The following is a 15,273-nucleotide window of genomic DNA, read 5'->3' on the forward strand; positions in this document are numbered from 1 at the left end:
GGCTGTTTTCATTCCAGTAGTAAATTGATGGTGAGTTTCTGGAAGTGTTACAATATTTGCATAAATTTTGGTGCATGTAACACAGATTTTTTTGCCATATTTAACTCCCCTCAATTCAAAACTTTATAAATGAGCCTACAAATTTTAGTTCAAAGAGTTAAGTAAGATCTCATAAATTTTTCTCTTAGGTTTTTCTCTCTTTTTGTAATTTCTTTATTAGTCAGCAGAATATGACTCAATGGGGAATAGACTGATATTCACAAAGAGAAAACTTGGGAAGTTTGTTGCAAAGGAAAGTAAAGCAGATGCCCCACTAATGATCCTGACCTCTAGAGAGTTAGCAGGAGCAGTCCTCAAGCTTCGTAAATACAGGGGCTCTGTAAATACAGGGTCATTATACAAAGCACTTCAGGATAATTAAGAAATACTGTGTTCTTCTATGTTCTTAATTTTTTTTCTAGATTTACTTTCCAAAAGCAACTTTATAGTAACTTTTAAGTTTGCAATATGTTTTTAAGTTAACATATTATCAGCCTAATTTTTAATATATGTGTGAGATTTTTCTAGGTTATTAACCTAAAAACACAATACAGTAAGATAAATCATTGTACTTCTTTTAGCTACCTATAAAAAGTCCCTTAAAATATTCTTTATTGTGTGACTGTGTATATACACACACATATAATCCTTATCCATATTCCATTCAAAAAGGTGATTCATTTAGCTAATCCCATTAAAAGGGTGCAAAATGAGGCTCATATAAGATGGGCCACCCTATATACTTTCCAGCTTAAATGGTAAAAATTTCCAGTACTCCAACCTAATGTTCACAGGGCAGTGAGAGTTACTACATAGCAAATAAGAAAAATAATGAATAACACGTGCAGAAACTGCAGCCAAGATAATATCTGAAAAGCATATTGCACTCAGTGTGCTGCTAGGTTGTATCACAAAGGACCACCCTCTGTTTGTGGAGCCACAGGGAAGAAAACGACTTTATAGCAAATGCTGGATGTTTAGTCCTTTTCCGCAGAGGCTCTGACTTCTTCCAAAGAAGAAAGAGCAACAGTGGAAGAGAAGAGAACCGTGAATAATTTAAGTCCTGATGCAGACCCATGGGTGGTTAAAAAAAAATAATAATCTAGGGTAGAAAACAGAGCACTGTTATGATGTCCCTGAGTTATGCGTTGGATCACTATTGATATTTGTAAAAATTTAGGTTTTAGATACTCTCAACCATGGATGTGTGGTTCTTGATAGGCATTTGAAAGAATTAACTTGTGTGGTAAGGTTGTTCTAGACTATTCTGGAAATTGTACAAATATAGAAGCAAGTTTACAAAAGTCAAGAAAGTAAACTGGGCTGGAAGGACATTCTTTACTGCATGCCTGCACTTTTGCTTCAATGAGTCGACTTGGTGCTTACTGGGAATCTGGGGGTGTTTGTTCCTTAATCTGTTTATTCCTGTTGTACTTCTTAAAGTAGTCATCACTGAATTGAATGTTTCATAAGCCACCAAAAAATAATCTAACCAAAATTGTTGCTAGGAGAACCAGATATAATGCTATAGAAAGACTTCTTGAGTTGCTGAAAAAAATTGCTGTTGAATCTAGGGATAAGATAACAGTAAACTGGGTGGAGGGCATCATTATATTGTAGTTTCCACTAACTGAAACAAACCATGGATTGTGCCTCGTGAGTGAGGTTTCTGTAAGAAAAATATGCAGAATTTCAAACACAAACCCCTTTGCAACATATAGTTCTTTGCCCTACATCACAAGCTTATACATTTATATTTTGAGTTAAATGTTTTAAGTACGTATATTTTATGAATTCTCACTTAAATCTGACATCTTTGTTTAGCAACCAACTACTATTTCAAACCCATCAGATACCAAGGCTTCTACTGTTTCTTGAATCTTCTTCCAACCCAGTTGTCTACTTGTATCTTGATAATGGAAGCAGATACCCTTGCTTGTGGCAGTTGCAATGTAATTTTTGGAAGTTTCTCACTACATCATCGTCTTTTTAAAAAAAAAAAAAGCAAGCATTGTTCTCGCCTAGAGAATTCATGCTCTGCTTTTAACACCTGAGTTAGCCACATCCATAGAGTTGGTAAAAATCCTCAGCCAGTTTTAATTTGGGGGCATTGAAAATTGCAGTGTCAAGCAGAGAAAGCAGTAGTTGGTTGTAATAGCCATGAAAAAAGAAAACAAAATTTAATCCAGCTTTTTTCTGATGCTTCTTTAAATCATTAATATTAGCTCACCGTGCAGAGATTTTATCCTTTATTACACATTCAGCTTATGAAAAAAAACCAAAATAAATACCAGTGTTTCCCATGATCCCACGGTTTGACTTCACAGTGTACTTACATTGTGAGCCTGTTAAGTTGTAAAGGGAATTGGATAAATGTTTTCAAATGCTTCTCTCTTTTCATGCCCATTTCCCATTTGCTTTTTAGATCATTTCTTGGTGAGAATTCTTTTTTGACATTTACTAAATGTCAGCTATAGTGCATGTTTAAAACATTGGCCTAGAGCCAGTGGGCTAACCAATTTATATTAGCCTGTTAAGAAAAATTAAATAAAATGTGAAAATGAAATGAAAATTGCTTTGAAGAAAAATGAGGGCTGACAGTGAAAAAGCCCATTAATGGCCTGATACTCATCCATTCTTTTGCTGTATTCACAGTTGTGTCATTTTGTGCTGTTGTCATTTTGTGCTGTTGCTGTTCTTCCAAGGGAAGAATTAAAAATGATTCTTTCATATAGCAGCCATTTATTGAGTACCTACTCTGGATCAGCGCTAAGAATACAAAGATGAGGAGCCTGGTTCAGCCTGCAAGCAACTCACAGTCTAACACAATGATTCTCAAACTCAGACCAGATCTGTTCTTGGCTGAAGGCTTTGAGAAGGGCAGCTGGACCTCCTGAAGGCACATATTTGTGCAGAACATCCACTGCTAGGAATTTTCCCTAAGGAGATAATCAGGGAAATGTGCAAAGATGGATTGAGTCTTCCAGAGTCATGATCTTCATTTCTAAGTTGAATAATAAATGATTTACCAGATGTTCCAGCGGATACTTACTGTACTTAACCTTGATAAAGAATTTAGCTCTGGGTTATTGCTCTTGTCCACTAACATGGTGTGTATTAGTTGTTTCTCAGTAGTTCATTACTATCTTAATAGTTTACTGAGCCAGATCACTGTTCAGTTTTTCTTTCTTTCTCTCTAATCGCCAAGGTAGCATGGATACTAGATTAAGTTAATCAGGCCAATGCATATTCTGTCATTGAACTCTTCTGTGGGTGTCACGGTGACTATTTCTCAAATTGCGTTTAAAAGTCTGTGATAAGTTGCTCCACAGTTAATACCAAATAGGATTTTGGTATGGATGCTGGTGTTCTCTGTTCCTGGTCCACCTTTGTATAAAAGGTTACTTGATTCTACTTGGCCATGGTTAGTAGCTTCGGAAGAAAATTGAGGCACGTGAGCTGTGTAATCAAGCGCTTGGTATTTACTTTGGTTGATTCACCAGGGTGGCTGAGAACAAGTTGAGAAGTTAGCTAATTCCCTACTGTTAATTTAAGTTGTTTTAAATGTATAGTATATCATCTAAGACCAGCTTATGGAGGCGCAAAACTTTTATTTTCAAGGTATAGGAGAACAGTTAGTGTTTGGACTACCATTCAACAGCCTTTCTGGCTTTCTTTTTCATTCAAAAGTGAAGAATTAGAAGTTCTGATATTATTTGTTAGGAAGTAATGGAATTTCTGAACTCAAATGTCATTTTTTAAAACAAATTTATTCACACATTCTGGTAAACTAGTACTTAACAAGGCATTGTAGCGTCTATCTGTCACCTAGAGTTTTGCTTCCAAGCCTTTATTTTTCCTTTAAAGTGGCAAACCAGGCTAACAGAGAACTAAACATTTGTAAACCTAAGACTTTTCCGTGATGATTTTTTTTTTTTTTTTTTTTTGCGGTACGCGGGCCTCTCACTGTTGTGGCCTCTCCCGTTGAGGAGCACAGGCTCCGGACGCGCAGGCCCAGCGGCCATGGCTCACGGGCCCAGCCGCTCCGCGGCATGTGGGATCCTCCCGGACTGGGGCACGAACCTGTGTCCCCTGCATCGGCAGGCGGACTTTCCACCACTGCGCCACCAGGGAGGCCCCCGTGATGATTTTTTAGAGACCTATTCATTTGTCTCTTCTGCTGCTTTTATGCTTCAAGACAATGACACCTTAAAATCCCTTTTTTCAAAAAACAAAATTGATTAATAATTTGTTCTAATTTAAGGGTTTCTCCTCTTCAAAAATCTGAAGTTGTTGAGATGGTTAAGAAACAAGTTAAAGTCATAACACTTGCCATTGGTGATGGAGCAAATGACGTCAGCATGATACAGACGGCACATGTTGGAGTTGGAATAAGTGGCAATGAAGGCCTTCAGGCAGCTAATTCTTCTGACTACTCCATAGCTCAAGTAAAGCATCATTTCTGTAAAACACACTGTTTGTCTCTGTCAAATGACACTGAAGAGGAAAATACTAATTTTGTTTCCATTCTTATTTTAGTTCAAATATTTGAAGAATTTGTTGATGGTTCATGGTGCCTGGAACTATAACAGAGTCTCCAAGTGCATTTTGTACTGCTTCTACAAGAATATAGTCCTCTATATTATTGAGGTAATCCCAAGTTCAGTTTAAAAATCCTTGTCATTTGCGTATATATTTGAAACTTTTTTGTGTGAAGACATTTCCTTATCATTTTAATTAATCCTTCATTTGCCCACTTTTTATAACTTCTAAATATGTTAAAACAAAAAGTTCGTCAGCCATGGAAAATAATGTTGAAATTGTGGCTAAAAACATACTGCTTTGGTAAGAAATGATGAATTATAATTGCTAATGAAGTAATGTGTTCGGCTTTTAAAAGACTACAAACTATGTAGCATTTTTTTTTTTAAAAAGTTCAAAAACATACGAGAGAAGACAGTACACTGTTTAGGGATGTACACAAGCAAAACTGTGTTTAAAAAGAAAAGGAAGGGAATAGTGGACATAAAACTGAGGCTATCAGTTCTACTAAGGGGTCTAATCAGGAAAAATACACAGGTAGTTTTGCTAATATTGGTCATCTTGTAGTTCTTATTATGTCTCAGACTTACATAATTATATACAAGTATTCTTGCTGTTCGGGTCTGTTTTGGTTTCTGAGTTTGGTAGGTAACAAGAGTCTAGATAATGAGGAATTTGTCTAAAAATTATCAGAATAATTCAGTTCCTGTGTCAAAGGAATTTCTGTATTCCTCTTCATGTACACACATAACATCATTTTTTAACATGAAAAGTTAACCTGGGTCAGGAATATCACTTTTAAAAGGATGCATTTTGTTCTGCGAACATGTTTGCAGTACCTACTGGATGCCAGGCACCAGGCTTAGTTCACCAAGTACAAAGTAAGTCAAGCAAGGTCCCTATCCTCCAGAAGCTTGCCAATAGAAATGTAGAACAAGCCACATGTGTAATTTTACATGTTCTGGGAACCACATTAACCACAAGTAAAAATTAAAGCCCAAATTAATTTTAAATTATATTTCATTTAACTCGATATACTCCATAGTATTATTTCAACATGGAATCACTATAAAAATTATTAATGCAATATTTCACATTCTTTTCTTCATACTAAGTGTTCACAATCTGTTGTGTATTTTACACATGCAGTATATCTCAGTTTGGACTAATCACATTTCCAGTGTTCAGGAGCCGCATGGCCAGTGGCTACCCCCCTGGATAGCACAGCACCAGCAGATGAATAAGTAAACTGAACACTCAGGATGTGATAAATAAGTTATTTATCTTTTTTTTTTTTTAACATATGACCATTTTATCATCAGAAGCTATATTTGTAATACTTAAACTCTAGGTGTTACCAGTTTCTTTCTCCTCTTGCAGCTTCACAAAGCATGACAATGAGCTCTCCATAGCTTGTTAAGAAAACCCTCCATCTTCCAGTCCTGTCAGAGGCACTGCCTACACCCTCATAAATCTGCCCTGGGGTCCCTTACAGATGTTTGTTTATGCCACCTTGCCCTCTACTCTGTTGACTGTTTCTACACATCTATCAGAAGAGACACAACCTAACCATATGCCATGTGGAAATAATATCCCATACTTCACACCACAGAAGTAACACCATAAACAAAACAATCAGTAGACTCCACATTTCCCTTATTGATACATTAGTTGGGAACTGCTGTATATTTGCTTCAGCTGTTCTTTATGCCTCTGTCTGAATGTTTATCTCCTTAGCAAAATGTTGATTGAGCATAGTTCTTATTATGAGTCAGACTAATAAAAATAAAACTTAGTTTTGAAGTGTACAGGCAGTTTTATTTATTGGTCACTAAAAATCTATAATTAGGTTGCAACCCATTAGATAAAATAGACACTTTAAATACTTGGAAACATAAATAAGATCATCTGTGAATTTACTTATTGTTCATTACTGCTGAATTTGGTCTGGAATAGTCTGTGTTTTGAAGCAAACTGCACTTCCAAAATAGCTTATGAGAGCATACAAAATATTCTTTTTGTTTATATAAATTTGTGATTATTTTCTAATATAATTATTTGTAATTCCCAGTCCTAACTTTTCTAGTTATATTTTCTTCTCATCCCAAAACATTGACCTTCAAAAGAATATCCATTAATAGTTTATTTACATATACTCTTGAAGGTACGAGGAGTTTAAAGCCACTGGCAGCAACAAATCTGCTTACAAAATATTAATTTTGTGAAAAGAAATAAGAGTACTCAACTTGCCACTTCTTAAATCTATTTGACAATCAACAATGAAGTGGTCAAAATTATGTCTAATGGGAGAAATAAAATATATTAAACTCAAATGAAAAACTAAATCTGCATGCTCTGTTTCAAATCCAGAGTTATGTGATTTGTGGTTGATTGGCCCTAAATTTTACTAGGCTTTGAATTTAAAGCCTCTTTGAGAGATATTTAACACTGATCAGATTCTATACATGTTGAAAGGGAAGCAAGTCCTAAACTTTACTGGAAATCTCATTCTTAAGTTATTTTTCTTTTAACAGTTTATGGAAATGTATTTTGAATATAATTCAACTATCTTGGAAATGAATTGACCTCTTAAATCAATTCCCAGATACCCAACTTTTGCCAGCTAAAACAAGTTCTGCAGATGTTAATGGCTCACGTCAATACTGTGAATGAATAGACAGAAAACACATCATTGAATGTCTCTAGTGAGGACAACTGCCAGTCTCGAATCTCCCCTTTCAGTTTTTTGTGCTGTTCAGGCGTGGGAGCAGAATACTCACTGACTATTTGTAAGCTGCTGTTTAATATGCAGAAATGCTCCATCGGGGAATCGGGGAAATGTCTGTGAAGTTTTAACTGCCACGCCTCTACTAGGACATGGAAGTTAGAAAATAATACCAAGACAGGAAGGTCTGAAGTTTCCTTGCTAATAAAGGAATGGTATGGAATGCTATGGGTTTTATAGATTATCTGCAAAAACTGCTTTTGCCATTGCCATACTGCCGGGAATGTCACTATCTAGCTACTCCATTGCCATAAATTACAGTCAAACAAATAAATACGGATTTGGCAGGTGGCAGTATAAAGCACTTGCTTATGGTGGCTGCCCAGCAGCAACCCTAGGTGTTCATTGAAATTACTGACATTTTCTAAAGAGATTTTTTTTTCAATTTCTCTGAAACATCTGACTCTTTCCTAGCAAAATAAGACCTTTTCTTTCAAATAATCAGTCACATCCAGGTTTTCCAGGAAGATCCCAAAGCAGTGTAGCGTTTCTAATTTCCAGAAGCTTTGATTAAAGTCAATGAGGTGATACTTTCCCAGCAAGTTGTGCTGGGATAGGGATTTCCTGTGACTTTAAATAATTTAGATACCTCCCCAGAGGGGCTGATGTTTTCTTTCTGCATCCATGATTTTGTTGAGTCAAAGGAGGGACTTTTATGTGTTTATAGTAATTTAGGTGTTGTTTTATTAAGTATGGGATGCATTTCTAATATATCTTTTAACTACAAATCTCAGACTAACTTGAAATCAGCCTTCTGGTAGACTTCTTCACTGTTAAAAAAAACCTCTTTTCCTTTAAGATATGTAAACTTCAATGCCAAAATATTTGTATGAAGATGTGTACTATATCGGAAGGATCAATTCCTATCTAGTCATTTCTCCTTTTTCAAAAAAGGAAATTAGAATATTAACTTTCTAAAGTGCAGGAAGAGTATTTCTAGAAACATGTTCACATACCTTTCAGTAGGAAAAATGAAATGGTAAAAACGTGTTGATAGCTTTCCACTTAACAATGTGTGCATTTCTCTCATAAAACCTTCAAGTGGTGCATTTTAAAATAAACTTGGACTGCGAGCATGCTGGTTTATTTGCAAGTTATTTTGAACTGGAAATGTTATGTAAATATCCATTGATTTGAGGGAGATTCCTGAATTTCAAGCTCATAGTGGTGTTTTAATCAACACCAAAAGTTACGTACAAAGAGGCCAGGAGACCATTCACATTTACAAATGTTTATTAACACACACATTTATTAACATAAATTTCTCCTATTATGCAGTATTGATGATTACCAATGCATTTATAACTATAAGCTTTGAGCCAAATCATGCCCATTAGAGGAATTTGGTATGCATGCAGCTTTGGCTTTCTTCAGACCAATGAAGATTAGACTGTATCTTCTTAGACTACTAAGGCCATAACTGAAAGTTTGTGTTTAAAAATTCTTTATATTACCATCATACCCTAAGAAATCTGAATGCCACAATAGATCACAGTCGCCTTCAGGGAGAACATTACCATCACCCAGAGCATCACAAATATGTATTTACATAATCCACATCTCAAAAAGGCCAAGTGTGAAAACACAATAGATAGCGTTGAAGTCTGTCTTGTCCATTGGTGTCTACTTAATGCTTTAAAAAAAAAAAAAAAAAGTTTAAAACTCAGCAGCACCCCAAGGAATAAATTTAACTTATGTGAGGATGCTAGGTTCTTTTAAAGTTTGCATGTAGCAGTGAATGATCTGGCTCCTAGCAGAGGGCACATGTTCAAATGTTTTCTGTAAATATATGTAGCAAAGCAAGTAAGAATTTCAGATTTACCTCTGATTTCTGTGCTTTTGTTCTTTTTGTTGTTAATGTGTGTTACAAGCCTAACACAATTTGGACTTATTTTTCATGTGCTATTGCCACTTTGTTCTCTTTTCCATCTCATGAAGCCCACATTGGCTTTTATATACGCTCAGTCATTCCTTTCCGCTATAAAAAGGAAAAAGATCAATGTGGGTACAGAAACTGTTCATAGGGAGGCCAGCCTGGGTACATATTGATAAATGGTGAAGTTGTAGCAATTCATGCTTCCATAATGAGGTTAAATGAAAGGTGAAGTGTAGCAAAGTCCCTGCAACTCCAATTCAAAAATTCACTTGACCGGCATGTCCAGACTGCTGTCCCCTAACTGGTTTTCGGTGGTGGTTGTTATGTTTTGGCTTTGTGTTTGTGTTTATATAATCTCATTGTTGGACCAGACATTTTACTCTTCCAGATTAATGTGATTTTTAATTACATTTTATGTCTGCTTTTAAAAAAAATAATTCAGGGATTATTGATTTACGGATAGTCACTTTAATTTTCCATTTGTCTTAAACATGCTGGAGAAAGTTTCCCTATATTGCCCCTTAATTTTGTAGCCAAAGTTAAGCTTTCAGTTTTTAAGAGAACTGCAAAATGTATAAGAACGTGTTGCTCTGTTAAAGATTTGTTTTTAATCAAAGCATAAATTTAAGCTACAAAATATTTTTATATAAAGAAGCACATTTATTATATTAAAAAATATATTTTAATGTATAAATTCAAATTTTGCATTCTGATGGCTATAATTATCAAGAACCATAAAAAAGAAAAAGTTATGTTCTTTGACCCATTAATTCTACTTCTAAGAATTCATCCTAAAAGGAAAAAGAAAAAAGGACATGAGGAAATTTTAGAGGTAATAGATATGTCTGTTACCTTGATTAGGTGATGGTTTCATGCATGCATGCATATGTCCAAACTCACCAAATTGTATACATTAAATGTGTGTCATTTTTGTATGTCAATTATGCCTCAGTAAAGCTATTTTTATTAAAAAAATAATTCATCCTAAGAAATAGAGATGTTTAGGATTTCTGTACAAGAATATTCAGTTCAGAATTATGTATAATAGCAAAAACCGGAAGCAAGCTAAATATCCAGAAATAGTTATAGCCACACTGTAGGGGATATATGTCCATTAACATCATTTTAAAGGACATGTAAGGGTGGGAGGGAGGGAGACGCAAGAGGGAAGAGATATGGGAACATACGTATATGTATAACTGATTCACTTTGTTATAAAGCAGAAACTAACACACCATTGTAAAGCAATTATACTCCAATAAAGACGTTAAAAAAAATTTTAAAATAAAAAAAAAGGACATGTAACAACTTAAGAAAATGTGTATTATATAATGTTAAGGAGAGGAGCAGGACATGACACTACATACAGCTTCCCAGTAAGATAAATCTATGAATATATATAAATGAGCTACTACATGAATACAACCAAAGTGGAAGAAAATAAATGGTGATGATATTATTATAGGAAACTATTTTATTTTCTAAATAAACAAATTTTTAATTATAATGAAAACAACAATAATCTTCAAATAGCTATCAGAAGGTAGATATTTTAAAAGGGAATTAAAGCTCTAAAATTTTAATTGCATAAAATATATTCTCGAAAGTGCCTTTTAGGAAACAAGGTTATATCTAATTTTTTTTATAGTCTGTGACTGCCCATTGATATAGTTCTTTTTTGATTCAACAAGTGGAACCAGTTCTGACTTAAATAGCAAAGACCTTACGAAAGAATCCCTTCGAATTAAAAAGCAAACCAAAAAAATGCCATTTTCAAGAGAGTCGTGAAAATACTATGTCAGTGAGGCTTTTATGCAGTGGTTGAGTATACAGCAGATTCTAAGCAACGAATTTACGGTTTTTGTGTTCTAATTTGGGGGGTTTGGGATTGTTTTCTTCCTAGATCTGGTTTGCCTTTGTTAATGGCTTTTCTGGACAGATCCTCTTTGAGAGATGGTGCATAGGTCTTTATAACGTGGTAAGTTTAGGACTTTTTATTATTCCTGTTCTATTGAATACTTTGAGATAGACGTTCACCCTGAGTTTGGCTGCCTGGTATAATGACGAGTTTGTGCACTTTAGATGTTTACAGCAATGCCGCCCTTAACTCTGGGAATATTTGAGAGATCATGCAGAAAAGAGAATATGTTGAAGTATCCTGAATTGTACAAAACATCTCAGAATGCCCTGGACTTCAACACCAAGGTAGGAACCAGTGCCCTGGTGGGACTTGCTTTACTGCTCCAATTGCTTGGGGCATTGGATCTTCTAAAGCCAAGGAAACAACTCCAGGGTCCTGACCATGGCAGGTCAGATTTGCTTAGGGTTCTGATATGGACTGAGAAGTTGTTTTGTTTTGTTTTGTTTTGCTATAAATTTAAACTGTAGCCACAATTCACTGGGGTTTGCCAGGCAGCAGTAAACTGGGTCTAGCAGGCAGAAGAGGTGCCCCTTTGGCCCTCTGACTTTCTGTCTTTGCAGTGTTCTGGGGCAATGGTCACTCCTCACAGGGGTCAGTACTGCAGGACTGACAAGGACTGTCCTTACACATATAAAGTGGTGAGAGGTAATATATCATTCTTTTCTAATTTTCTGTTTTGTGGAATAACCTTGTCCTTATTGGAATATTAGGTTCTTTGTATTGGGCATTGAAAATATAGTCTCTGGTAGATAACTCAGCCATAATACTCAGTATTTCCAAGACATAAAATTTAATACAAGATTAAATAACCAACACTTTATCTAATATCATATTCCGGGTTTATGTCCTACATAACAAGCCATGGGCTCCTGTCATCTTTGTGATCCATGGTATTTCTTCATCTCAGCAACAAAAGTATCTAATTTCCTGAAGAGTTTACTTTCCTGCAATTATTTATTCTAAAATGTTTCCAGTAGTATGTTAGTAATTCGTGTTTCTATCCAGTGTGAGGGAGGAAAAAATTTTTTTTAATTTTATAACAGTCAAGGTGGATGCCGTTTTGAAACGATAATAAAAGTATCAAATACACCTTCACAGAATTTTTTCCCAGTCAGTATAGTGCATGTTTATTATGTTATGCATGTTATGTTACTAATAATTACATGTAACCTAAATTCAGTATTTTGAATTTAGGAAATTAATGTAGGATATTTAAAATATTTATTATTTCATAAAATTCTCAAATGACATTTGTTCTCAGTATATCAAGGGAATAGAGTGAAACAGGTGTGTCAGTGCCTCTAACCTCATACAGTAAATGATGATGTTAAGTTTACCACCAGGATGTTATTCGTCTTCTGAGATGAGGTCTTCAAGAATGCACTGTGCACAGTGTGTCCAGGTGTGCAGATGCATACAATTTGAGGGCATGGTTTTAAACAACTGAATTTGGTTAAATTAAAAAAAAGAAAAAAACTAAAGCATTCTTTGACTTACACCATTGGTTCTAAAAAGTATTTTTAGTGGTCTTTTAAAACCCTTACTATTTATAATATGCAAGGTCTATGCTCTTATTTTTAAATGTTTTATTTTTTGATTCTTTAAAATTTAATTTTCATGTCCAGTTTGTATTAAATTCCACTGCATTGCTGTAATGTTTTTCATTACTTACGGTGAGTATTTTCAAGTGACGGAAAGCCATATCAGGGCAGATACAATGGACCATGAGCTCTTGTTTCCTTGAAAATGTAATCTGAGAGCTAGGAAGGTTCCAGGCCTACTGGCATGCTAACAGTAATCCTCACCGACCCAGGCAGTTACATCAACCTCAGTCACACTTCCGCATCTCCCGTAGCTCAGGCTTCACGGTGCTCTCTCGAGAGTTAACTTCCCAGCCACTACCTTGGCCATGGTACTGTTGCTTATAAATATAAACTGATCGTCACAGGATTACCCAAAACCACCCCTAGAGGGACTTCCCTGGTAGCACAGTGGTTAAGAATCCACCTGCCAATGCAGGGGACGCGGGTTCGAGCCCTGGTCTGGGAAGATCCCACATGCCACGGAGCAACTAAGCTCTGTGCACAACTACTGAGCCTGTGCTCTAGAGCCTGCGAACCACATCTACTGAGTCCACATGCTGCAACTGCTGAAGCCTGTGTGCCTAGAGCCCGTGCTCTGCAACAAGAGAAGCCACCACAATGAGAAGCCCACACACTGCAACAAAGAGTAGCCCCTGCTCACCACAACTAGAGAAAGCCCGCGTGCAGCAATGAAGACCCAATGCAGCCAAAAATAAATAAATAAATTCAGTAAAAAAAAAAAAAACTCTGCTAGAAAGTCACATCCCTTCATGCCCTTTGCATATGGCAACTTGGAAACAGCCTTGCGGCCAGTGAAAAAGTATAGCAGGTCATATATAGTTTTAATGTGTGAGCATCCTTCCCTGTACTTTTTGCTATTCTTTTGTTGTATACAAAGTACTTCACTGTCTGCAAAGCCCATGCATTTAGAAAAGTCACCAGATCAACCCAAATAGATTCTACAACTCCAGTATTCATTTAAATATTTATAGATACACAAGATGCCAACAATTTTTATAGGGTTTATGGTTTTTTCTAATGATTTCAGTGAAAATTATTTGAATAAATCCCATATGAACATTTTAAAATTCAGGGACACATGGTTACAAAATGCATATGTGTATACACAGCTAGTGCTGCGGGTCCCCAATGTAGAAGCATTGTTGCCCTGAATGATGATGATTACGTTTGTTATGGTAAAAAGGGTCGGAGGTTCTGAGGTCATGACAGGGGTTAAAGGATTAACATGTGACAATAAGTATCAGTCAGGAAAATGGAAAAGTAGAACTAATTTTTCTTGCACCCACCTGTGCTTTCTGTCAAATAAAAACTTGCAGTAATGACATAGTGAGGAGAAGAGACAAAGGTTAATGAGTAACACAAGTTCAAATGTGTAATGTATTGGAGCGTAAATTGGATCATACAACCCGGTGTGGCTGGGTGAACTAACAAAGGAGGTTGAGATCACAGTGGAAAATTTTGGGAGGCAGGCAACTTAATTTCTGTTGTTTGAACAGCTTAAAACTGTTAATGCATGCCAATTTTATTTAGCATAAGTTTTGTTTGCAAGAAGCAATTTTGAATGACAAAACTGCAACCATTCAAAGGGCCATAAGAGTTCTAAACAGTTTTTCTATAACTTAATCTTTCACATCCATGTTACAAAGAAAAGATCAGTGATACTTGCTTTCTTGTTCTTAAAATACAATAGATGAGAAAGCAATAACAGTTAAACTACGTTATAATTGTATGAAGTTTAATGTTGACAGGTGTTTAAAAATTATGAAAGTCTTTTATTACTTAGGTCCTAGTGAAAATGCTTTGCTTTAAGGAATTATACAATTTAAGTGTTATACTTGCTATATTTTGTGTGTGTGTGTGTGTGTGTGTGTGTGTGTGTGTGTGTGTGGAGGGGGAGAGAGAGAGAATGCACTATATCCTTACCATTAAAAAGTTTACACTTTTATTGCACATGGAAAAGAGAAAGTAGGGATTTCACTAAATTACAATCTTTTCAAAAGTCTATTCTAGTGGAATTATGAAAATAGTCCCACTTAAAGAATTTCAAGGTCTGCAGTTATTTGAAATTTTATTTTCTTTTTCAGGCAGAAATTTAAACTTTTAATACTTGGTTTTTAAGAAGTAGAAAAAATTTCAGTGAAGCTGAAAAAACATTTTGAGAAACATAAAAATAAATAAATGACCCATGAAGGTCTAAGAGGCAGAAAGTGTCTGTCAGTTCTATTAATTCACAGTGGTGGCCCGAGAGAAACACGTTTTGTGAATCTAGCTCACAGATAAAAAGAAAGGTCAGAGTTCACAGAGCTAGTTTATCGCAAATGGTTCTCATGGATTTTTGTTTTCCCTCAGGTTTTCTGGGTTCATTGTTTAAATGGCCTCTTCCACTCAGTTATTCTGTTTTGGTTTCCACTAAAAGCCCTTCAGTATGGTAAGTAGAAAGGACATGCATGCTAAGAGATGACTTTTTACTTGTTTAGAAAAATAATTCATTGTCAATATACGTTAA

At 35.5% G+C, this 15,273-nt stretch overlaps 1 protein-coding gene across 8 annotated transcripts in view; it reads left to right on the forward strand.

Moving 5' to 3' along the window:
* ATP8A1 (ATPase phospholipid transporting 8A1) overlaps positions 1–15,273 on the forward strand; it is a 240,599-nt gene that overhangs the window by 177,771 nt on the left and 47,555 nt on the right. For all 8 annotated transcript variants that reach the window (XM_049709560.1, XM_049709553.1, XM_049709554.1 and 5 more), the window contains 5 exons: positions 4,304–4,487; positions 4,579–4,689; positions 11,146–11,220; positions 11,325–11,447; positions 15,117–15,195. In XM_049709560.1, the coding sequence (XP_049565517.1) occupies positions 4,304–4,487; positions 4,579–4,689; positions 11,146–11,220; positions 11,325–11,447; positions 15,117–15,195 (572 nt within the window). The remainder of the gene's footprint in view (positions 1–4,303; positions 4,488–4,578; positions 4,690–11,145; positions 11,221–11,324; positions 11,448–15,116; positions 15,196–15,273) is intronic.

The sequence above is a fragment of the Orcinus orca genome, chromosome 4 (genome assembly GCF_937001465.1).
Source record: "Orcinus orca chromosome 4, mOrcOrc1.1, whole genome shotgun sequence".
Lineage (NCBI taxonomy): Eukaryota > Metazoa > Chordata > Mammalia > Artiodactyla > Delphinidae > Orcinus > Orcinus orca.